We start from the raw sequence: 24,596 nt of genomic DNA on the forward strand, positions 1-24,596 counted from the left end.
CCCAGGAGCCTGAGGGCCCTGGTCGGGAGACTCCCTGTGACTGCAGCGTGGTCAGGACCCCGAGTGAGGACCTGGGCATGATGAGCCTGTGAGCAGAGGGGTCTCCAAGACTCCTCACGCTGCTGGAGAAAGGTGGGCTGGCCCTGGGACAACACATGTCCTGCTGTAAGCCCAAATCGTGAGTCTTTCCTGGCCTTTCTAGTGCATGTGGAATTTCTTACATTTCAATAAAAGGGGGCAGGGAGAAAGGAAGGAAAGAGGGACCAGATTCGCTTGCTTTGTCTGGTCCCAGGACACTAAAAAAGGCAAGACCTAAAGTGCTGTCAGGGAACCCTCTGTGGGGACAGTTGGGAGGTGGCAGGAGAGTGTGGAGGGGCTACCACCTCTATCTAGGGAGTCAGGGAAGGTTTCTGATGAGGGAGGTCACTGAGGGTACGGGAGAGGGAGTTCCAGAATCGAGATCTGCCTCTGAGTCCAGGGCTGCACAAGACTGCTAGCCAAGTGACTCCCCACTCGCCACCTAGTCCACTCACCAGCTGGCTCTTCCTGTTTTAAGATGTCAACTTTCCCTTCTCTCTCCAGCAAGCATCCTTCCACCCTGATGTCAGCGAGGAGGTACGCACCAGAGCCTTGCGGTATGGGACGGAGTGCACCCTCGGCTACCTGGACCTTCTTGAGCACGTCTTGGTGGTGAGGAGGGGCGTGGGCCAGGCCAGAGCTGGGGAGGAGCTGATTCGGGTACAGACCATCCTTTGCTCGTGAAAACTCCTTAGAGCACTGTGCAGGCTCCACTTGTGAGGCTGGGACTGGATTAAGCTGGAAGGTCTCCCGCATCGCACTGCTCCATCACACTGAGATAAAAGCCTAGCCTGGAGGAAGCTGCGGTTAGAATCCAGGAGAGCCGGCTCTCGCATTGCACCAGAGAGGCAAGACTAGCATGGAAGAGGGTAGGGGACAGCAGAGCCACCACTGAAAAAATGTCAGGAGGTCCTGTTAGGAAGACACCAGTCCATCCTCTGAGGACAGGGAAGGCTGCTGAAAGAGCCACACTAGCCTCCATGACAACTTAGGGAGAAACATCGCCAGTGCCACAGGTGACCTGCTAGCCTCTTGTGACTTCCTCCAGTCCTTCAAGAATGGCTCAGACCACATTAAGTGTGACACTTCCCTTCCTCTGATGACCTTCCAACAGCCTGGCCTGCCCACATGGAGCTGGGCCAGAGGGCTGGTACAGAAGACACCAGTGGGGCATGCGGTGGTAATGGCCCCATGGACAGCCTACACGGGAGCCTGCACCGACTCCCAGTTCCTAGGGTGGCTTGGCTCCCCTCAAGACCCAAAGGGCCAAACCATGGGCTCCCAGGAAGTATATTTGGTGTGTGTTTGTCTCTGTCTAGTCCTAGGAGCCATGTTTAGAACTATGGGAGGTCTGGGGCAGGCCCTGAGAGAGTTTATTCAGGAGTCAGACACACCCAGAAAAGAACTGATGATGTCTCCCCTGCCATCACTGCCCTTGCTCCTTCTCAAACCTGAAATAAAAAAAAGCTCCAACAGACCACAGAGGACTGTCAAGCCTTTCATTTGCTGGGCATTGAAATCGTTCTCATTTTGTCCTTGCATAGCCACGTGAGGTTTGCCAGGCAAAGGAATGATCTGGAGAAGTTAGGCCCCTTGGTTGAGGTCACCCAGCTAGCGGGACAGACCTAGGACCAAATCTTAACTCTTATTATTTCCAGCTCTATGCTCATTCTAGCATTTTGCTGCCTTCTCCTTAAAATTCAATTAAATCACCTTCTGATGTGTTAAGCATTTTAGATCTTAAGGGAACATGACTTTTATTCTTCACCCAGGTAACTAGCCAGTGCAAAAGTCAATCTTTTGTGAGAGTAGCCAGTCTGGGCTTACTAACATTGGGCTCCAAAAGCCAGAACTCTCATGAATAGAAACCAGTGTATTGCACATGGGCCAGAAAAAGAACACCTCGGCGAGTGTTCACAGGCATAGCTGCTCCAGCCAGACCAGCTCTCTGTGTTGGGAGGTAGTTAAGTGTTCAGTCCGTGAGCATGCCTAGCAGGAAATTCAGGGTAGAGGATGAAGCCAGCGAGGCTTCCAAACGGCATCTTTTTCTTGATGGAACAATATATTCTTAGTCACATGGACCCTTGTTATATCTGAACATTTGAAAGTATAGGCATAGGTTTAGAAGCCTTGAGTTCAAATCCCACCTCTGCCCCGTAAATAGCTACATGGCCCCTGTCTTATCTGGGCTCCACTTTCCTCAGGTGTTAAACCGGCAGTTTACTGGGGATTAAATGAGAGCGTCTGAGCTCCCGTTTGCTGCCTGCTTCGTTGGCTCCACCGGGAAGGTGCCATGCCCAGCTAAGTGGTGGTGCCGGGCTTGAGGCGACGGTGCCCTCGCAGCTTCCTAAGCAGGGGCTCTTTCCCAACACCCCATTTCTCCTTGTTTTCTGTCTCTCACACTTTTGTGTCTGTCTTGTTCATTTGTTGGAAGGGAGGTCATACTGGATCCTTTTATTATCCAAACGAGGGACCGTTATTTTGCGCTTTTCCCTCAGTTCAACTTCTTGGTTAAACTGCATTTTTCCCAGCACCTGTGTCTGTATCTGGGCAGCCTTGGTAACTTGCCCAGCATCTGTGGGTCCAGGCCCCTGTACACGTGGCCTTCAGCTTGGCGCCTTCCACCTTGTGTCTTGGTGAGCCATTTAATGAGAATGTCACTGTGTAGGGGTCCACCTCCAGCTGCATCTGACAAATCCACAAACCTGGATGAAAAGGAGGTAACAGCCTTTTTTAAGGTATTTAATGAAGTGACGATCTCTGGTTTCACTCTCCAGCAAAAAAGACAGCTTGTACGAGGGAGAGGAGTGCTCCCTTTGTGAGAAGGGCAGGTGCCAGCACTTGTCTTGAGAAGTTTCTCCCAGGAGACAAGGAAAATGGAACCGAGGTCCCCTCCTGGACCTCAAGCCAGCTTTGGATCCTTTCCCAGGACCTGGGAACCAGGTGCTGCCTCCCCCAATGTTTCCTCTCTCCTCCTCACTTCTCCTCTCCATACCCACCTTGTTTGGGTGAGCAAAAGACAGCAAGTCCTCCCGAGGGGGTGAGTGGATGGTTGGCCTCTTTGCCCGAGAGGAGGCCAAGGGGTCCAGGGCCTCTGTGAACATTAGGGAAGATCTAGGAGCCATTCCCAGGCCACACATTCGGAGACCCCAGCTTTATGGCCGCTTAATTACTATGTCAGGCATCAGCCCTAATGATAATGAGCAGCTTTTTCTGGAACAGGCAGAAGGGCACTTGCCGCAGGAAGACCCCACATCACGTGTAATTTGGGAGGTTTCATTGTGGGGCCCAGAAGTTGGCAAGAAGGGGAGCGACCAGTCCGCTCTTTTTCTGGGCCCGGGCAAGAGCGATGCACTGTACAGCCGGGTGTGCTCCCGCTGGGGCTGCTCACGTTCGCCGATTCATTTTCTGCTGTGGATCCTTCCTTGTATTTACCAGAGAAACAGGACTCTTAAACCTTATGTGTTGCAAACTTGGGTGGTGGTTGTCTGTTAAATGCCTGCCACCTGAGTTTCTTTTCATCCTTCTATACAATGATTGTCATTGTAACCTGTAATTATGGTAGAGAAATAAATGTCCTGTTTATCGCTGTTTTGAGATTGATATCGTGAAGGTAGCTGGTGCTAAAATGAAATCATTAATAGGAAGAAAAGCTAAATGACATTAAAACTACTTATAAAACACGTCTTTTCAAGAAGGATGTTTTTACCTTTTTTTAAATTTTTTATTTATTTATTTTTTTTGAGGAAGATCAGCCCTAAGCTAACATCTGCCAATCCTCCTCTTTTTGCTGAGGAAGACCGGCCCTGAGCTAACATCCGTGCCCACCCTCCTCTACTTTATATGTGGGACACCTGCCACAGCATGGCGTGCCAAGCAGTGCCATGTCCACATCCGGGATCCGAACCAGTGAACCTCGGGCCGCTGAACCGGAACGTGCGCACTTAACCGCTGCACCACTGGGCTGGCCCCTGTTTTTCCCTCTTAATGCTGACAAGTGCTGATGGTTCTGACTTCCAGAGAAATATTGTTGAAATAGCATTGTGTATTTGTTCATATATTTGTTTTTGTCTCTTTAGAAAGCTAGACATACTCTTTGAAGGGTGTTTTCTAATAAAAATATAGGAAGAAAATAAACCTCCATTTCCAGGGAATTATCATAAACATATGAAAGACACAAGCTCCTGACTAAAAATTGCAGAACCCCTGTGACAGCATTCCCTCACCTTAGCTGTGGACATTTGTGGTCTTCTTGGGCCTGTAGCCAAAAATAAGTTCACGCTTCAAATTATTAGCCTTAACTCCTTCTCCAAAGAAGACTTGGGAGAAATCTGGGCTAAAATGAGGCTAAAGCAAGGAAGTCTGTCGTACACTGAGAGGCCCACGAGCCACAAGACTGGTGAGGCCAGTGCCAGTAGAGACCCGACAAGAGCCGAGGGAAACAGGGATGCACGAGCACAAACTCGTGTCCGTATCTGAAGGAACTTTGAGACAATCAGAAAATGAAAGCCAAATTGCCAGGTTAGAGAAGACATCAGATTTGTGTTGAGATTAGGGCAGAAGAAAAGAGTACTGAGGTTAGCTATTTGGAGGTGGTGAATAAAAAAGCAATGAAAAAGCAGAAATTTTCGTGCATGCACGCACACCCTCATACAGCCCAGCCTGCGCTCCTCCTCACTCTCTGGTCTCTATGGGAAGACCAGGTGCAATCAGATGACCACAGCATCTCCATTCTGAAAGGAAAGTCAGCCTAAGTCAGAACTGTAGCAGGAGATCTTAGGAGAGTCCTCCTGGAGCACTTGGACGGGTGACCTCTTGTTTGATGGATTAAAGAGACTTTGTAAGATCCTGAATGCTGAAGAAAGGCCAGATAATTGTCCAATTTTTAAAAGGGGAAAGAGGAAAGTAGAAATTAAGATTTGGAGAAAGTGTCCAAGGATTTACAGAAATAAATGGAGGTCACTTTCCAGCAGCACAAGGAGGAGGTTCAGGGCTCATCTCTCATGGGCTGCCCTTCTTCAATTGAGGCCCGTGAGAATGTGGGGACAATGACATTGCTTTAGCCTTGTTCAGTTCAAATGTCTTAGGGTCAAGGATTCTTCACCTTTTTTGACTGGCTTTTATATTTTAGTTTTACTTGAGAAAAGCTTTGAAAATACAGAAAACCATAACAACATCCGTGTGCCCACCCTCTATAATTAACTAATTTTGTTAATTAACATTTTGTCCTATTTGGTTCAGATATTTTTAAAGAAACATATCAATAATAATTAATTTTGTCTCCCTTACCAACCCCATTCTCCTTTTTACTCTATCTAGGCACAAATAACTGTCATGATTCTAGTGTTCTTATCCTTTCTTGGATTTTGGGCCCCCTTGAGCTGCAGCCCCTCTCCTGCCTCTCTCGACCCTCCTGGAAGAAACAGCACATACACACAAAATGTTCTTCACACTGTTAAGAGGGTTCCCAGACCCAGGTGTCCAGCTGGATCCTTTTGGAATTGCGAGACTCCCAATCAAGAACCCCTGCTTAGAGAATCCTTTTCTTTGGAGAATCCAGTTAGCATTCAGCAAACAGCAGGATCTAATTCAGGCAGAACCCTCTCCCAGCTGCCCTGGGAGCTGCTTTATGAAGCTTTAAACACGCCCACTTGAGCAGCCTTGGCCTCCTGCCTTTGCCCTTTGCCCATTTGTCATAGAGCATTTGTATTGCAGGGCGAGAGGCAGCCCTTTGCCTCTGCAGCAATCACGGTTCAAGTTTGCTGCTAAACCGCAAAGCAAGGTCTGTGACGGGGTTAAAATTACCCCCACTTCCACTAGCAGAGCTGTAATTTGGTTCTATTGCCTGCTATTAGAAATCATGTTGACTTAATGGCAGAATAAAAATAGAACTCCTTCCCTCCTGCCTTGTCTGAATAGGGTGCTTTACCGTAGGGCTGTGCTCCTTCCTCCAGGCGTGGTGTGTGCAGGAGGGGCTCCCTCTCCATCCAGGCTCTTTTAAAGACAGACGTTTGAATATTGATGCCTGAATACCTCGTGAAGCATCACCACAATCAAAATAATGAATATATCCATTACTCCTCAAAATTCCCAGGCAACCACCAATCTGCTCTTTGTTATTACATATTTGTTTGCATTTTCTAGACTTTTATATTAATGGACTCATGTAGCACATACTCCTTTTTGTCTGGCTTCTTTCACTCAACATCAGTATTTTCAATTCCATCATGTTGTGTGTATCAATAATTTGTCCCCTTTTATTGCCAGGAATACTTTCTGTCATATGGATATGCCATAGTTGTTTCTTCACCTTTTGATGGACATTTAGGTTGTTTCCAAGTTTTGATTATTACAAATAAAGCTACTAAGAACATTCTATATACCAGTCTTTGTACATATATGTATTCATTTCTCCTGAATGAATACCTATAAGTGGAACATTGATATTATAGGGTAGGTATATTTTTGGCTTTTTAGGAAACTAACAAACTGTGTTTTAAAGTGGTTATACTATTTTACATTTCCACCAGCAGTGTATGAGACTTCTGATTGCCCCACATCCTTGCCAACACTTGGAATGGTCAGTCTTTTTACTTTTAGCCATTCTAGTGGGTGTGGAGTGATATCTCAATGTGATCTTAATTTACATTGTTGAGTATCTTTGTATATACCTGTTTGCCTTCTGTATGTCTTCTCTGATGAAGGGTCTGTTCAGATATTTTGCCCATTTTTTATTAGGTTGTTTGTCTTATTATTGAACTTTTAGCTTTTAAAGTTCTTTGTATTTTCTAGATATGAGTTCTTTGTCAGATATATTTTCCATGAATAGTTTCTCTTAGGGTGTGACTCGTCTTTTTATTTTCATAACAATGTCTCGGGGGTAGGGGAGAGACAAAGCATATTATTTAAAAAGAAAGAAAATAACAGCACTGCAGAGAGTTGAGAAAACAAAGAGAAAAATAATATGCAAATAGAACTTGGATAAATATGAAAGTAAAACCAAAATATATCTTATATTTCAAATATTAAACATTTAGGATGAACTGAATATTTCTGTTTACAAAGGTCATCAAATTATTTTTAAAATTGTATTCCAGTGTAGGGGAGGAAAAACAGTTTTCCTTCTACCCTTCTAAGTTCTTTGCCTGAGACCTTATTTGTAATGAGACAAATTAACAAGTGAAAAACAAAGAGAAGTTTGTTAACCTGTGTACCTCTTGGATACGTGGGAGATACCCAGGGAAAAATGAGTAACTCCCCAGGTGGCCTAATCCACCAGCTTAAATACCATCTTCAGCTAAAGAAAAGTGTAGATGGTGGAGGGAGGCCAGTTATGGGAGGTGACCAGGAAAAGCCCAAGGATCAGGGTAAGGTTGTTATGTAGATTTAGGTCAGTGCTTCTCCATTGATAAGATTCTCTTGTGATTTAGAGGCAACCTTCTCTTCCTGGTACTGAGAGAGTCACGCTTACAAATGGAGACTTCCTTTATAAATGTAAATTTATCTTTCAAAAGGCTAACTTCTACTCTGTTTTCAGAGCTTCTCCTGTATCTGCTGTTTCTCAAAATAATCAGCTCAAAACAATTGTTATGCCGAAGAGGCATGTTTTAGGGTGGCATGCTCTGCTGCCCTTCCCCAGCTTCCTATTTTTCTTTCATTTGCATGCCAGGTTGATTCTCTTCTTTTTAACAGCCTTATTGAGATATAATCAGCATATGACAACATTCCCCTGTTTAAGGCGTACAATTCATTGGGTTCTACTATATTTACAGAGTTGTGCAACTATCATGATATATAATTTCAGAACATTTTCATCGCCACAGAAAGAAACCTCATGCTCCTTACCCCCACTCCAAGTCCTAGGCAACACTAATCTCTTTTCTGCCTCTATAGATTTGCCTATTCTGGACTTGTCATATAAATGGAATCATACAGCCTGTGGTCTTTTGTGATGGGCTTCTTTCAGTTAGCATAATGTTTTTAAAGTTCTAAGTCATAAACTTTCAAGTTTATGCTTTTTGAGGTTTTAAAGCATAATTTACATGTTTTGTCCTCTGTTTAAGAATCTTTACCAAATCTAAGATCATTAAGATTATTTTCCTGTGTTTTCTTCTATATTGTTTTAATTCTTCATTTAGGTTTATGCTCCATTTCTCATTAATTTTTACATATGGTGTGGGGAAAGGTTCAAGGCACCTTTTGGCTTTATATCACATTCCAATTGTTCCAGCACCATTTGTTGAAAAAATTATCTTGCCCCCATTGAATTAAAGGTACCTTAGACCTTTGATGAAAATCAGTTGACCATATGTGTGAATCTAATTCTAGACTCTTTTTTGCTCCATTGATCTACATGTCTGTGTGCCAATATCATGTTGTCTTGATTACAACTACAACTTTATAATGAGTCTTTAAATCAGGTGGTGTAAGTTTCAACTTTATTCTTTTTCAAAGTGATTTTATCTATTCTAGATCCTTTGCATTTTATATACATTTTAGGATCATCTTGTCAATACCTAAAAGAAAAAAATAAAGCCTGTTGGGATTTTGACTGGGATTGCAGGGGAGATTTGGGTATTACTGACATCTTATTAGTCATCTAATCCATGAACGTGGTATATCTCTATTTATTTAGGTCTTCTTTAATATTTTCAACAATGATTATAGCTTTCAGCATTCAGGTCTTGCTCATCTGTTGTCAAACTTAACACTAGGTATTTCATAATTTTTTATGCTGTTATAAATGATACTGCTTTTTTAAAACTTAATTCCCAATATTTTATTGCTAGTATATAGAAATGTAATTGATGTTTGTATATTGACCTTATATCCTGTGACCTCACTAAACTCTCTATTAGTTCTAGAAGTTTTTCTTTTTACAGATACCTTAGAATTTTCTGCATAGACATTCATGGTATTTATGAACAAAGACAGCTTCTTCCTTTCCATCTGTGTGCCATTTATTTGTTTTTCTTGCCTTATTGCACTGGCCAGGAGTTCTAGTACAATATTGATAGAAGTGTGAGAACAAACATCCTTACCTTATTCTTGATCTTAAGTGGAAAAACACTCAGTCTTCCTCCATTTACTATGAGTCTCCCTACTATACTTTTAACTCTGCTTATTTGTGTTGTGTTGACCTCTATAGAGAAACCAATTAATAAAGCCTATGGACTACCTAGCTATTCAGACCCTGAGCCATAACCATTATTCACCTGATTGTCCTCATAACAGGTATTGTTTTAGACAAAAATACAGTACAAGCCTTTTACAATTAAATGGTGACAAATGCCACTATTTGAGTCTAGAGCAGTGGTTCACAACTTTAGCCTCATAAGAGAATCACCTGGGGAACTTTTAAAACACATGGTGCCCAGACTGTACATCAGGCCAATTCCAATAGCCCTGATGAAATTATATATTATATTAGATTATATCCTGATTTATACAATCTTACCACAACTGCATAACCAAAGGACTGCTGTAATGCCTATTTAATAGATAAGTAAACTGAGGCTTAGAGAGAGAGAGACATTGGTACACGTACATTGACTCTAGAACCTACACTCAATTAAATGCCTGCCCACTGGCTGTGTTAGAAAGTAAAAGTCATTTAACCCCTTCCCTCCACCTCTTCATGATTCTAGTGTTCTTTTGGAACTAGTCTAGGAAGCCATCATATTAGGACTTGTCCCAGTAGTGTGTTGGTCTGTTTTTCACTCATCAATTCATTTGTTCACTCATTCACAGGTTTGTACTGAGTTCCTAATATCTGCATAGTGATATGTGTGGGTCCTAGGGTAAAAGAATGAGAATAACAGAGCAGCTGAAATCATAGAACAGTAGCAAATATAAAATAAATTTAAAAGATTGCAAGAGAAAGGAGGATAAGGATAGATGCATGTGAAGTGATGCTTGGAAGTCTTTGACTAATCAGTTCAAGTATATAACGTAATGTCTCCTATGCCCTGGTGTGTCTGGAGCTGGTCAAAATGTAACCCGATTAACTCCCTCAACTCCGAGTTTTTTACTAAGCTTCTCTTATAATTTTGGGATCCAAAAGACATCTTTCCCAGACTCCTGAGAAAGAGTACAATACCTGGCCAGGTGAAAAAGGGTATGGGACACCCAGAAGGGAATTAACATTTAATGAATGCCTACTGTGTTCCAGGCATCGTGCAAGATACTTCTCATGTATTACTCCATTTGATGCTTATGCCAGTCCTGAAAGGAAGGCATTATCCCAGTTTAACAGATGAGAAAACATCTGAGGGGTTCCGTAATCTGCCCCATGTCACAAACCAGTGAGAGTGGAAGGCAGGTTTGACCACAGGTTTGTCCAGTTCCCAAACCCATGCCTTGTCCCCTGCTCAGAGGCTCCAAAATCATCCATAGGGAGACAGCAGTTGTGCTTTCCTCCCAAACATCTTAGCATTTCTAAATCTGAAGATTACCTCTGTGGAGTATGGAGAAGAGATGCAGAAAAGAGTGCTGGAAGAAGAATTTCAAAATTAGGAAGGAACAAGATGGTGTAAGTCAGAATGTAAATTGGCAGTGGATATTAGTGAGGAGTTCTCATCCCATTTCTTAGTGCCGCTCTTGAATGGATTTGGGAAGAAATCAGCTGGGGATATCCTTTAAATTGGATTGGGGGTTAGATTTCCAAGATCTTTTTGTGGGGAAGATTGTCGCTGAGCTAACATCTGTGCCGATCTTCCTCTGTTTTATGTGGGATGCTGCCACAGCGTGGCATGACGAGCGTTGCTAGGTCCGCACCCAGGATCTGAACATGCAAACCCCAGGCTGCTGAAGCAGAGCCTGTGAACTTAACCACTATGCCACCAGGCCGGCCCCTCCAACATCTTTTTTAACACCATAAAAAAACTAAAAACAAATTTTAAAAATCTCTGAACTATTTCAAAAGAAAGGAAGTCCTCAGGACTTCTCCTTGGAGAGCTTGCAGTCAAGACGCGGGAAATGGGTTCTTCCTTCAGGAACAGTCCTCCTCATAGTAGGTTGTTGCTCTCTTGGGGATTTTGTCTGCAAGACCCCACCTGAGTCACACATTTCTTCTGGTCCCACTTTTGTTTTGTCACAAGCTGACCTGTAGCTTCGGGCTTTTGTGTTCACTCAGTGTTCTTAACACTTCGGGTAATTTTTGTATACATATATTTGTTTTATATACAAATAAAAGACAAATAAGGACTTAGTCTCCCTTATGATCTTAGGGAAAGAAGTCAGAAGGGACCTTAGAGAAACCCCTGGTTCCCAACTTTTCATTTCTCACGTGAGAAAACTGAAGACCAATGAGTCTTCCATGATTTTCCCAAAGTTTCTGAAGTCACTCGATGACAGAGTTACAGCTTAAAACCAGGATATCCACCTCTGCATCCATCAGTAAGAGTGTTCTCTGTCACAATGGCTACCATCTTCCTTACGTGTTTGACTTGTTCTTCACCCATAGATTCTTCAGAAACCAACCCCAGAACTCAAGCACCAGCTGGCTGCTTTCTCCAAGCGAGTTGCTGGCGCTGTGACTGAGCTCATCCAGGCAGCGGAAGCCATGAAAGGTAGGCTGGATTCTCAGGTCATCTTGTGGGGCACCACTCCGAGGCAGTGCCAGTACAACGAACTGAGCAGAGAGGACACACGGCTAACACAGGCCTTTTCTTGGCAGATGCAGTCAGAAGGAATACCGAGAAGTATTCTCTTGTGAAGCAAATGGGAATAGAGTTAGATTTAAAAAGCAACAGCCTCCTGAAGCAAGTCTCTCCTCCGATCTTTGTATTAAGCACATCTACTTAAATGGCATAATCCGTCTAGAACTGCTCACTTCTATTTTAACGGTTTCACCCTTTATTTTTATCTGCATTTCCTACATGAGAATATTTATTTTCATTCTAATAATACGCCTCATGTTTAGAACACGGTGCTGAGTCCATTGCTTGCACACCCCTTCATGGTTACATGGAGGCAATGACTCACAGAGACAGGTTTTCTCACCACCTTCCCTCTGGGATGAGGCTGCTCCTCGTGAGTTCCCAGGAGAAGAGAATGGCAAGTCTCTGTGTGGTCAGCATGGTCTCAAGTCTCCTGAGGATGCTTCCTTGCATTTGTGAGCTTTAAGTTATAGTCAGGGTGAGGCTCAAGCTGGCCTTGGTCCCTGAGATCTTGAGTTTTTAAACTATCATTGATGAGTGCTCCTGTGGTAGGGCTGTACTTACACACAACTGATTTAGAAAACCAGGAGCAGACAGGAGCCCTCATTGTGCTCAGCTGATCTCTGTGAGAGCTAGAGAGAAGACTCCTTAGGACAATGCAGCCAGTAGGCTTATGGAGCTTCCTTGCATGCAAATCCAGATAAATTGTTTGTAATTAACCCAGTGCCCTGCGATCTGCAGCTACCAAGAATGACCCTTTTTGGACTGCTTTTAGGAACAGAGTGGGTGGATCCAGAAGACCCAACCGTCATTGCAGAAACAGAATTACTGGGGGCTGCAGCATCCATTGAGGCTGCTGCTAAGAAGTTAGAGCAACTGAAGCCAAGAGCAAAACCAAAAGTGAGTGTCCATGTGTGGCTGCTTGTCTGATGTCAATAGGTCTTCCAGTGGCTGGCTGTGAGATGGAGCTAGGTGTGCTGCAGGGAGCTGGTCTCCTTCCCTGCGGTTAGACTAGCAAGCTGCAAACCGGCTCTACCTGCCCAGCACCTTTTTGCAGGATATGTAAAAAGCCCATGGCTGTTCAAGTTAACCACCGAGAAAAATACCTTTAGATATCCGGAGGAAGAATCTGGGCATTTACAATCTTGATTTAGTTCCATTATATATAAAGCAGGTGTTGGATGCTTCGTACAGAAAGTCCCTGTTACTGAACGTGAGACTGTCACCCTCCAATTTTCTGGTTTCCATAATGGTGTTTGTAGAGAAAGAGCAATATTGGGTCTCTCCTTTTCTTAAAAGCAAGAGAGGGCAATGTAAGCCTCAAAAGTGGACCCAATAACAGACTTTTTCAGTATATGCTGGAGACTGGTTGGCTGGTATGTTTTCTCCTTCTATGTTTGTCATCTAGATAAATGTTTAGAACTTAAGATCATGAGTACATGTTAAGAGAAAGTTTAAGATTTAAAGGAAAGAGAGACTTTAAGATTGGGCAGTAGGGAGGCCAATGAGCTGGTGCTAGCCGGGGACAAAGTCCAGCGCTGTTAAGAAGCTGTAACCACCCGCCCTGCCCCCATGGCTGTCTTCAGTGGGGATATGGTGGAACCAGAGAAGGCTCTTTTTCTTTCTATTGGGGCAAGTCCCTGCTGGTACCTGTATCCTCACCTCCCTTCCAAGGACCGAAATGCATTAGGAAGTAAAATCTGGCTCTTACCCTCAAAAAAAGTTGGATCCCTCAGTTTAGATATCCTAAAATTCTACCCTTTTTTATAAGACCAAAGGATAGGGTATGAGCATAGGAATACAGCAGACCACCCAAAAGCAGTGCCTGGACCACTGTTGTACGTAAAATAGACATGAGCAGGTAGTGAATCTATTCAGCTTGGGAATATTCTTTAAACCACAGAATTCTTAGACCCAATCTCCTACTGATCATTCTGGACTTGGTAAAGGCATTTTAAAAATTTCTCATGAAGACGTAATTTAGGAGTTTTGGCTTCTGATGTTTGGGGTTACCACAGTCCTCTCTACTGGCCTCTAACCTGAGGTTCTTAGGTTGTCTGAGACTGTTTGAGTTTTTCTTAACAAACTTAAGAGCCAAGTGTGGGTATAGGGGCAACTCCGTTTTCTGGTTATGTCTTTGTGTCTGCATTATAAATCAAGTTAGATGTGAATGGAAAGTGTACTTTCAACTAAGAAACAAGCATCCATTGACTGAGAGGTAGAGGCTTTGTGCTTAATTTGCTTTTCCTTTTCTGTATCTGATTTACCACAAGTAGCTTTCTTGTAAACACTGCTGTCTGCTAATGCTGAAGTCATTTCAGCTGACCCTCTTTCTCCTGGAAAAGTAGCCTGGGGCTAAGTTAACATGAACACTTCACCGTGTTCTAGGCGCTTCTGGTCCAAGGCCTTTCCCCTTGTCCTTTGCAGGGTCCTTCTGAGCTCTGTTTATCTCTGAATCCCAGTTTCCCTCTGTCCAGCCACTTATTTACCTCATGATTCTTGATCTGAAAAACAAAGTTATCAGAGTTCCTACTCCATAGGATTGTTGTTAAAAATTAAATGAGATGATTTAAGAACACAGTCCCTGACATACAATAAGACTTAGTAAGCAGTAACTATATCACCATCACCAAAACTATGTTTCTAGGACTTTTATCTGCTACACCTAGGAAAACGCCTGAAATAAAAATTATTCCATAGATCGTGAGCTGATGGCCTTAGCAAAAAGAAAAAAAGAAAAGAAAAGCAAAAAGCTCACATTGAGTGCTGAGCATCTGCCGGGCAGTCCTCTGATGCTTTAGGTAGATTAACGCATCTGGTCGTTGCAACAAGTCCATGATGCAGCACTGTTATCACGCCTGCTCTGCCAATGCAGAATCAGAGGCAAATGACCTCTCCAGGGTCAGATGGCCACAACTGAGCTGGAAGTAGTGTGCGTGGGCTCTGAGTGGCAGTTTCAGTCCATTCCAGTCCTTTGGGCCCACCTGGTATCAGGCTGGTGCAGTCCCACAGGGGAAGTTTTTGGTTTGCCTATACCCTTTGAGCCATTAATTCCACCTCTAGGAATCTGTCCCGAGGAGGAACTCCAGACAGGAAGAAAGTTCTGTGCATGTGAGAAGGTTGTCCCTTGCAGCCTCGTTTGTGATAGCAAGAAGTTGCACATGACCTCAGTGTCTCCTTAAAGGAAAAGTACACAGCTATTAAAAATAATGGTTGATAGGACTGTGCAGCATGAAGAAGATTCTCTTGGGACAATGTAAAGTGAAAAAGAAAAAAAAGCAGAATTATGAACTTGTATTTATAACTCTTTAAAAAACACTCTCATATGAAAGAGACAGGTGGCAATATATAAGAATGATGGTGGAATTGGGGTAATGGGAGAGTCTGTGTCTTAAAATTTTATAAAATAATGTTTGAAAAATAACAGCACTTGAAAAATTAGTGATGACTCCTGAAGTGGGCCGGCGGGCAGTCCCTACACTGCGCTCAGTCCTCTAGCCTTTGTATTTACAGTGTGGGTTTTTACAGAAAGCCAAGGCATCTTTCGGTCAAGGTCAAAGTTGATGTATCTGTTGATTTGAGCCCTTCCTTGGGGTACTTATTTGAGGTCACTCCCATCTTCGTATTAGGAAGGGTGCTCGGTACTTCTAGAGTGAAGTATGGTTTTTAGAAGGATCTGAATTCTTACTCTACCCAATGACCAGATGTTCCCACCATATGGTTTATATTATCTATAAAAGTGTTTTGAAGAAGCCATCAACCCAAACCACAATTTTTGTGCCTGTCTAGGAGTGCCATTTGCTTTGTGGTAATATCTGCATGAAATAAAATATCTTTCTTGCTTTTATAAAGGAATTTATTTCCGCAGCAAAAAAAAAAAAAAAAAAAAAAAAATCCCAATCTAACACCAAAATCAGCCAGTCTTTTGAGGTTACTGGGAATCTCTCCCTCCCCTTCCATAAGTTAATTAATTAATTAAGCAAAAATCCCCAGGATACTGTGAATAAGCAGTTGCTATTACATCCCCGTCCCCATAACTCTACGCACAAACACACGGGCCCTCGATGTAGAGCGAATATGCTTTCCTTCCATAACGAGGCAGCATTTGCACTGCTTGGAGGAAGTTTTGGGGATGGGCAATGCTTTTGTTTAAATTGTTTTGCTCTGCACATTCTCAGGTTGCCTGTTTTAGAAGGAGAATGGTCCATGGTTTGTGAAGATGATTCCTGGTATATTCCCACCTTAGGCCCTTAAAATTTAAGCACCACTTTTTGCCTGGAATCTCCCAGACATGCGTAACAAACAAAATGGCACTGTGGAATCCGCCGTGTGCTTGGGAAGATGGTATAAAGGCAGAATGAGCCTGTGGGTGAGCTCTGGGGCCTGTGCCTACGATATCGCTGACGGGCCGTCTCCGCACTTGCAGACTGCGCTCCACAGACAGGTAGAGTCGCTGCGGGGCCAGCGCCCCCTGCGCTGTGGCCTGCAATACTGTGCCTGTTCTCGAGCTCAGTCAGACCTGGATGCCTTTTCTGCAGGCCTCTGTGTGATATGTTTGATATATTAGGTTGTTATTTAATCCAACTATATATCAAACATATTCCTACAGTGTCTTGCCCTGTCTCCGGGGGTTCCTAATGTAGTTTATAAGGTGACAGGAAAGAATATCACAAGTAGGTTTAGAAGACAGAGTGCTCATTACATTTCATTATGTTATATTCCATTTCTTCTTGTAGCATTTAAGACCTGTATCAGTATTGCTAGATTATTTTATGATAGAAACAAATCATAATTATTGATGTTTCATAAGGCCCTGAGATATTACTTACAGCTTAGTTTTGTGCAGCAATGAATCCTTATGAGATGTGCTCGGTGGAAAAACATGCAAGTTCCAACCCATGTTTATGACGTGGGATAAAGGTCAGGATTATAATCTCCAAACACATCTAGATTTATATTTCATTTTAGTTCCTTTTTATCCTGATCATTCTTCAATTTAGAAATTACTAATTTTCACAATGAAGGTTTCAGCAAAAATTCAAGCACAATTCAACTATCTGTAACTTTCCTTTCCACCCATAGTATCAAAATGTATAAACCAAATTGGCCATACCAACTGGATGGATGGGGAGTCACTGGGCTTTACGTAAACCTTGGTTAGGACTAAATATATCTAATAAAGATAGTGTAATGTGGACTACACTCTGTCTGTTGAATTTCCTGTTATAGATTAACTTGTCAGTAGAGGTTGATGTTTAGAATAAGCCAACAATCAGAAAGTAATTGCATAGCCTAATTGGGTGCAACAGGAAGTTCAGGATTATGAAACACTTTTTCTGGCATAAAAACAGCCTTCTTTGGTTAGCTTTGATCTCTTCCTCATAGAAGAGCCTGTGAAGTATGTATGAGTTCATTCTGATCTCTCTCAACAAAAGACTATGAGCACTGCTTTCTAGAAAGAAGATGATTGTGCTAAGAGCTCACTTTTTTGGAGCAAAAAAGAAGTGTTCTTTTAAAGAACACTCCTGAGTGTGTATAGGTAAGCAGTACCCCACGTAGGTGGTGAGCCAGTGGTTTAAACAGGTGGGTCGGAAAAGCTTCCCCTGGTTATATCGAGGAGCCATCTCCAAGTTGCTGGTGGTGAATGCACAGTGTCAGGTCACAGCAGCAGCAGAGAAGTGATGACGGGGGAAATGCAGTATTGGAGGCCCGGTTCCAGCATTGTATAGTGGAACCTGTCTCTGCGATCCTTTTCCACTGAGAAGTGACCAGTAGTGTGTGCCAGCAGGAGCTCTTTCAGATGGTTTTAAAGATGCTGCCAAAATCGGTGCCGCCTTCACACAGCTAGAGATCAGTGCTCTGGGTTTTGAGTCCAGTTTAAGCTGTTTGATGAAAATGACAAATTGTCATGGAAAAGAGACAACAAGTTATTACAAATAAAGAAAAACACCCTTTAAGAGGACCTTAAGGTAAAGCCTGTTCCTTAAAATTGATGTGATTTTCTTGTTTGTTCTGGAAATGTTGCTGTTGACCAGCATGCTGTGCTGATGAGTTGGGTGGACGGGAAAAGGCTGCCAGATGTTCAGGGAGGAGGAAGAGCAGGTACAGCATTTTATATCTGGCTAAACTGTGGGCTTTGAGCTCATCTGCCCCCAGTTGGTTCCAGGCCAGGTAGTGTGATGGGTGTGAAAAGCAAGGTGTGGGGAATTCAGCCAGCACATCTTCCCAGGTGCCTCCTCACCAGCGTAGCACAGTAGGTCTCTGCAGACTCCTCGGACATGTAGAGGATTCATATCAAACGAGCTTATGATGTAGGGAATTTATCTGATTAAATCTTTGAAAATTCTGTTACCTTTTCTTGTCCATGCTTCCTAAATAGACTTGCGAGTGCCTTTTTTTTTTTTTGAGAGCGTAATAAAATCTTTAGAATTTTTCTATCAACAGAAGTTGCAGTTAAAAAATCATTTCAGCGGTATTACTTTTCATTGAATAAAAAAGTGATAAAGCAGTGGCTACTATGGGAAAAACATTCCCAAGATACTAATCGTGCAGGCTCGGACCTTTTCCAGTGGATGCTGCATGAACATGCATTTATTCCCCACCTGGCTGCAGAGGGTAGTCCCTCCCCAGGTTGCAGGCACCCCCATGTGGCAGTGCTTTCTCTGTCACCCATCTTGTCTGTCTGCTGCTTCCCTGAGACCAGGACAGCCTGGGGTGGGGGGACCAAGCTGGCTGTCCTGGTCTGGGCTCTTGGCAGTTCCAGCTGACCTAGGAGGTTTCTCTTTTACTAAAACTAGTAAGGGTGGTGGTCCTAGAGACAACCCAGCCATGGGTCTTCCAAAACAAGCTGATCTGGCTCTTATCCAGTTTGGGTCTTTGAGGACAGTCTAAGGTCTCCTACAGGAGCACCTCTCAATTCAATACCAGAAGCAAACTGGTAGCAGCCAAACTCGCTACAAAAAAAGGAGAAATGTGGCTGCCTGTTCCCCTCAGGCTTCCAACTGGCAGGAAACTGCCTCACTCATGTTGCGGGAGTTCTTGGTGTTGGCCTGCTTTTTTCCCTCAAGGATATTTAAGTTATATACATAACATCCACACTTTTCAAAAAAATTTATATCCGAGGAATTTTTTTTAAATTTCTGATTCGATATGACCTTGATTTTAATAGCAAGCATTCTGCAAGACTTTTAGTAACGCAGAACACAGCCCAGTTCCTAGCTGGAAGGATGAAACCATGAATTGTAATCTGGTTTTTGTAACTAGTTATGAGAAAAGTGACCATTGTGTTTATCAGCTGTCAGCAAGGCAGGCCCTCAAAGGAGGTTTTCAGGGAGAGAGGCAGAAATCAGGATAGTGACCTTTTGGCCATCTCCTATTGTGCCTTCAGCTCCTTCACCTTCAAGTTCATTGGGGGAGGGGCTGCAAAGGTGCAGGGATGTAATTCACAAAGAAGGACCATAGACAGAAGCTGTCTTCCTCTGCCCAGCACATGCCCAGGGACCTGTGAGGGAGGAGGTTGGTAAAGATGCTGCAGGAAGGAGCAGGGCTCCTCCACGGAGGAGGGAAGAGAAAAAGTAGTGCCTGATTATATTAGTCAGCACCTTCTAAGACAGGTTTAATTCGGGACTATGACATGTCAAAGCTAAAGGACCAGGAGAATTCAGTTTGCTTCTCAAGTTACGAACAGAAAACTGATTAATCAATACCTGGAGAAGGGCAGTGAATTCCCCAGAGTCGTGTGATGAGAAAGTGCAGAGCAGTGACTAAAACCCAGATTGTCCACCTCCTGAGTGGGTGTTGAGGGAAAATCTGGAAGCAGTGCCAGTCTGTATCATGTGTTGCTTAATGCTTCACTTCTCTTTAATTTGTGGTTTTTATATAATTATTTTAGGTTGTAATCAGAAATGGCAACTGGAGCCTTTATTAGAAATATGAGTGGAAAATAGAGTTCGGAGAAAACAGACTAGCTTAACCCAAAGTTTAAGAAAAATGTTTAAAACTAAAAAAAGTATGCGTAGTAATAGAAATAGTAATGAAATTAATTGCTAATAGTTACAGAGCATTCACTATGAGTCAGTTGTGCTCTACATGTATTTATAGCTTATGTATAGCAACCCTATCAGATGGAATGGCTGCAAAGATGTTCTCAGAAACCCTGAAAGGCCAAAAGACACTCAAAATAAGGAAAGGCCTCACCTTTTCCCTCCTGCTTTTCACCTTTCCCCTCTCCTACCCCAGTGGAACCTCAAGCTCCTGAAACTTTAGACCTGGCAGAGCAAAACAGGAGTCTCAAATGCTCTCCCAAGTGTAGGCAGCAAGGGAGCCAACCCAAAGTGTGGCCTTTCCTGAGACAGAGCTCACCAGACCTCCAACTTTTTAAAAGGGAAGCTCTGCAGAAGATCACCAAACAAGAAAAATATCAGCAAAAGGGTGCTCAGACCTTTCTCGAAACTACCAAAAAGCCAAGGTGAGGATAGAGTCTACTGGACAGTCCAGGAAAGACAATTGCTAAGAGCTAGTGGTGACCTGCCCAATAGCCTTTTCGAGTGGAGGGGAACGGGTAAAAGAACAGAGTGCAAAGGATGAGAAGGTCGATTCCGTGCTCAGAGGCTGTGGCTGACACTTTCATTAAGCAGAGTAGACTTTCAGTCTGCAAACCTGTTACTCTTTTTCTCGGCACTATTTTGTTAAGAGAGTTTCTTTGTAAAATGCTGAAAATGCTGCTGTTTACATTTGTATATGCATGACTAAATGTCACGAACTATGAACACCAGTGGAAGGATGCAGGCAGAGTGTACAATTAACAACCCATGGCCATAAACGGGGCAGGAACCAATGCATAGATGTATGTGCCTTCGTCCCCGAGGAGTCAGGAATGGACAGTTATTAAAGTGGACGCTTACTCTACACATTTCTCCTTCTCAAACTGTGTAAATTGTCCTCTGGCTGAACTCTAGAACTGGGGAGACTCATTTTTAATGGATACATTCATTCAAATAAAGTTTATCACATGGGCGACTTTGCCTGATTTCGTGCTCGAGAGACGTAAGTTGAATGAAACACAGTCCGTGCCATGGGCTGGTGGGATTCAGTTAGCTGGTGTCTGTTGTCCTTCACCCAGGACAGCATCTCCCATGAAGTAGCCCGTACCACCTCCATTAGAAATGCAGATTCCCAGCCCCACCCCAGACCTACTGAAACAGAATCTGCGTCTTTAACCAGATCCTCAGGTGATTCTGAACAAGGGCTATCAGTTTATTAACCTGTTTAATGAAAGCATTTTCTTAATTTCATGGTGCCCTGGGCCTTCAAATTCCTCACCAGCATCCCTCTGCAGCAGCTCCACGTTACTATTCTTATTCTCCTCAATCTCCCAGCTACGAAGAGGTTTGTTCTGTTAATAAATCCCACATTTTAACAGTGATCCTTTTATTTAGGAAAGTCCCTTGAAGACCAAGCCATTCCATTTCTCCCCTTTTTTCACAAGATGGTTAGGCATATATCCTCCTCCTCTCTCTTGTAACTCTCACCACCCTTCTCCCAGATTCCATCCTGTATGCTGGTGGGAGCTGAAGCTAATGGGGACACTGCCTGGGGTACTTTGGCTTTTCACTGAGTCTGCTCCGCTTGGGGAGATGCCATTTTCTCTTTAGACTAGAAATTGTGTAAGGAGACATGCAGTGTTGACGGCTATTTTCAGTGGGAGAGGCGGGCTGGGCGTTTGGTCTGAATGATGCACCTGGCCTACGGAAAGATACCGATCCAGCCGACAGGAGGCAGATCTCGTCATGGAACTCTGCCCAGGCTGCAGCATCTAAACATTTGCCCTTTATCTCTGTTGTCATCCCATTTGGTTTTATTAAGCCTTCTTGGGCAGGTCTCTATGTTTCCCAGAGATAAGGCCTTCTGCTGTGTCCATTTTAAAGTATAGCAATGTTATAGAAAGAAATTAAAAATTCATCAGAGGACATTACCACAGTTGCCATTGCAAGAAAAATCTGTGGGTGTCAAAAATACTTCCAAGTTAAATAGCTACTTTAAGCATGTATTTTATAAAACCACCCCAGGGCAGCAGAAGATGTGGGAGAGGCTTTTCAGATTCTATCAGATCTATCCATGCTTGGAGTTACCACTTAAGGAAATTCCGTTTTTGTGAATCCTAAAATTGGGGAAATCAGAAATCTGCTGATGAGGTACTCCACGCTGTGAAGTGAACTTAGTCTTGGAACCCATAGCTGAGGCTGCCTGAGACAAGTCTGGGAGACTGTGAGAAGCCACCATGGGCTGCCATTTCCTCATCAGCAAAATGAGCAGGGGCTCCCTTTGGACTCAACAATTCTGAGATTTCCCCAGTGCCTTCATCTGTTATACGCTTGACTTTCTTTTGCAGAATGAATTTCCAGAAAAGCCCTTAATTCAAGGTTATTGAATAGATATCTATATATAGATATCAGTGCCAAATGCAATTTCTTTGGGGCCTATGTATAATAGTACTTTTTATGCCAGAGTGTCGTTTAATGCATCATTTTGCATTTCAGTAAACAAATTTTATACTCCATCACTGATAGGTTCCCTTACCCCATAACAAAGGAATGCAAACTGAGTCCTCTGGAACTGAATCTATTTCTGCCCTGAATGCTGCTAGAGCAAGACTTTGTCAGAAGTAAGAAAGAACACACAGCTTCTGTCTCAGAACTTACAAAATGCTGCCGTCGTTCTTCACGTCCACTAGATGTGCACTGAAGTGTTACCTTGATAATATGGGTTGTAAAAATGGAAATGAGATCAGCATCTCTCTTGGTTTGAGATGTGGCCATAGAGAATAGGAAACAGGAAAAAAATTGAATCCATGTATCCATCCTGTCTGGTATTTCATATGGGACCATTAGCGAGCCCACCTTGAGCCTCTGACATGAAGTTGTTCTTCACCGATGCCCTCAGGGGCGGCTTAGGCTGGGAAAAACAGGTCATTATGGAGTCAGATCTAGGGTTAGATCTTGGGTAGGTTCTTTGTGCTACCACCTGACCTTGGGCCCAATACTCCACCGCCCTGAGCCTCAATTTTCCCACTGTAAATATAAGGAGATAATTATAACTACAGTATAGGATTTACCTCTTTTTGGGGAGAATTAAGTTAATGTATGTGGAAGTGCCTAACAAAGTGCTTGGCACATAGTAGGCACTCTTAAAAACATATTGCTGTTGCACGACGTTGCGCTTGTGCTTAATGTCACTGAATTGTACACCTAAAATTGGTTCAAAGGATAAATTTTGTGTTATGTATATTTTACCACACACACTAAGAAAAGTATTGCTGCACCTGAGCATCGCCTCTTCATGCCCAAAAGGTACCAGCCACATCTTCAGCATTCTGTGATGACTGAAGGAGAACTTAGCCATATTGACTTAGCCTCACAGAACGTTAGTGCTAGAGGGGACCTCAGAGATCATCTAGTCTGACCGCCCCAAATTGTGATGCTCCATCCCACCCAGCCCAGGACCAAGCTCTTTACATTTGCCCCACTTCCCAAAAGCTATTCTTCCACTTCTCTGGTTATTTGGGCAGCACGGGGCATGGTGGTGGTTAATTTAGAGCAGAGCCCTCATGGCCTGACAGTACGATGCAGTGGTGGCCAGTGTTCCTCCCAGCTGGAGCCGTGCTTCAGGTTTCCAGGTGACTAAACAAGCCCCACCTTGATGTCAGGTCGCCTCGCTTTCTTTCCCATCGCTGGTGATCTGTGGTTGGTATGGAACTCTCTCTCTGCTCAACCACAGAAACGCAAATGCTATTTTGCTTTGGTTTTTATCCAAGAAAAATAAGGCTTTTCACAACTAAAAGCCTCTTTCCTTTTTTCAACCCATTTTTGAGCCTTAAGCTCTGGGAGAGTGTGCCACCACCTACTCTTTGGATTGTGGTTATTGATTGCTTTGATTTTGGTTATTGATGCTGATGGGACCATCTGAGTATACTTTATTCACAGTGAATTTATGTCTCTTCAAAGATTCTGGGCTGGAGAAAGTCTCTTGGAATTTCCTGATTTAAAATCTGTGTAGAATGTCACTGCTGGCAGCCCATACCTTTTGGAGGGGGGCGGGGGGGCCAGCAGATGGAGAGGCATCCTGCAGCCTAGGCTTTTCCACCCTGGGTGTGGTCTGTCCACAAAGAGCAGTAAACGGATGAAGAGCCAGGTGCCCGAGCAGTAAGTAGTTTGGCAGAAAGCGCCCTCTGCGGATATGAACAACACGTGACGCTGTTTTCTTTTGGTTATAGCAAGCAGATGAGACCCTGGATTTTGAAGAACAGATCCTGGAAGCTGCTAAATCCATTGCTGCCGCCACAAGTGCCCTGGTCAAATCAGCCTCAGCAGCCCAGAGGGAGCTGGTGGCCCAAGGCAAGGTGGGTAAACCCCGCTGGACAAGTGGTGGCGTGTTCATGCAGCGAGAGCCTCTGAGGGCCGAGGACAGGATGGAACGCTTGTGGCCTGACCAAGGATGCCTGTGCTGTGCCTTCCCTCACTGAACTGCCTGTCTTTGCGCCATCTGATTGAAAACTCTGTTGGCATAAACCTGACAAACAAAATGAAGGGTTTGGCTTCCAGGCCCCTCATCTGCTTCTTGTTAAGGAAAGCATTCCACTGCAGGCAGCAATCAGAGCCCGAACAGGCCATTTATATCCCCACTGTACATTAGGCTATTTAAAGACATAAACTGTCATATTTTCCTGGTGGATGGCTATATAAGCACCATAGTCAGGAACTTTGTAATACCGTTTTCCAGCTCCAATGGCTCCATTCATTTTTTAGGGCTGTCGAGCCGAGTGCTGTCCAGCTCTGCAGTTAGCATTTTCCTGGGCCTCTT

The 24,596-nt window shown here is 43.6% G+C and overlaps 1 protein-coding gene across 11 annotated transcripts in view; it reads left to right on the forward strand.

The window, feature by feature from the left end:
• Positions 1-24,596, forward strand: part of TLN2 (talin 2) — a 413,192-nt gene that overhangs the window by 381,260 nt on the left and 7,336 nt on the right. For all 11 annotated transcript variants that reach the window (XM_046652946.1, XM_046652956.1, XM_046652955.1 and 8 more), the window contains 4 exons: positions 583-690; positions 11,543-11,648; positions 12,514-12,638; positions 24,010-24,135. In XM_046652946.1, the coding sequence (XP_046508902.1) occupies positions 583-690; positions 11,543-11,648; positions 12,514-12,638; positions 24,010-24,135 (465 nt within the window). The remainder of the gene's footprint in view (positions 1-582; positions 691-11,542; positions 11,649-12,513; positions 12,639-24,009; positions 24,136-24,596) is intronic.

This window comes from Equus quagga, chromosome 2 (genome assembly GCF_021613505.1).
Source record: "Equus quagga isolate Etosha38 chromosome 2, UCLA_HA_Equagga_1.0, whole genome shotgun sequence".
NCBI classification, from domain to species: domain Eukaryota; kingdom Metazoa; phylum Chordata; class Mammalia; order Perissodactyla; family Equidae; genus Equus; species Equus quagga.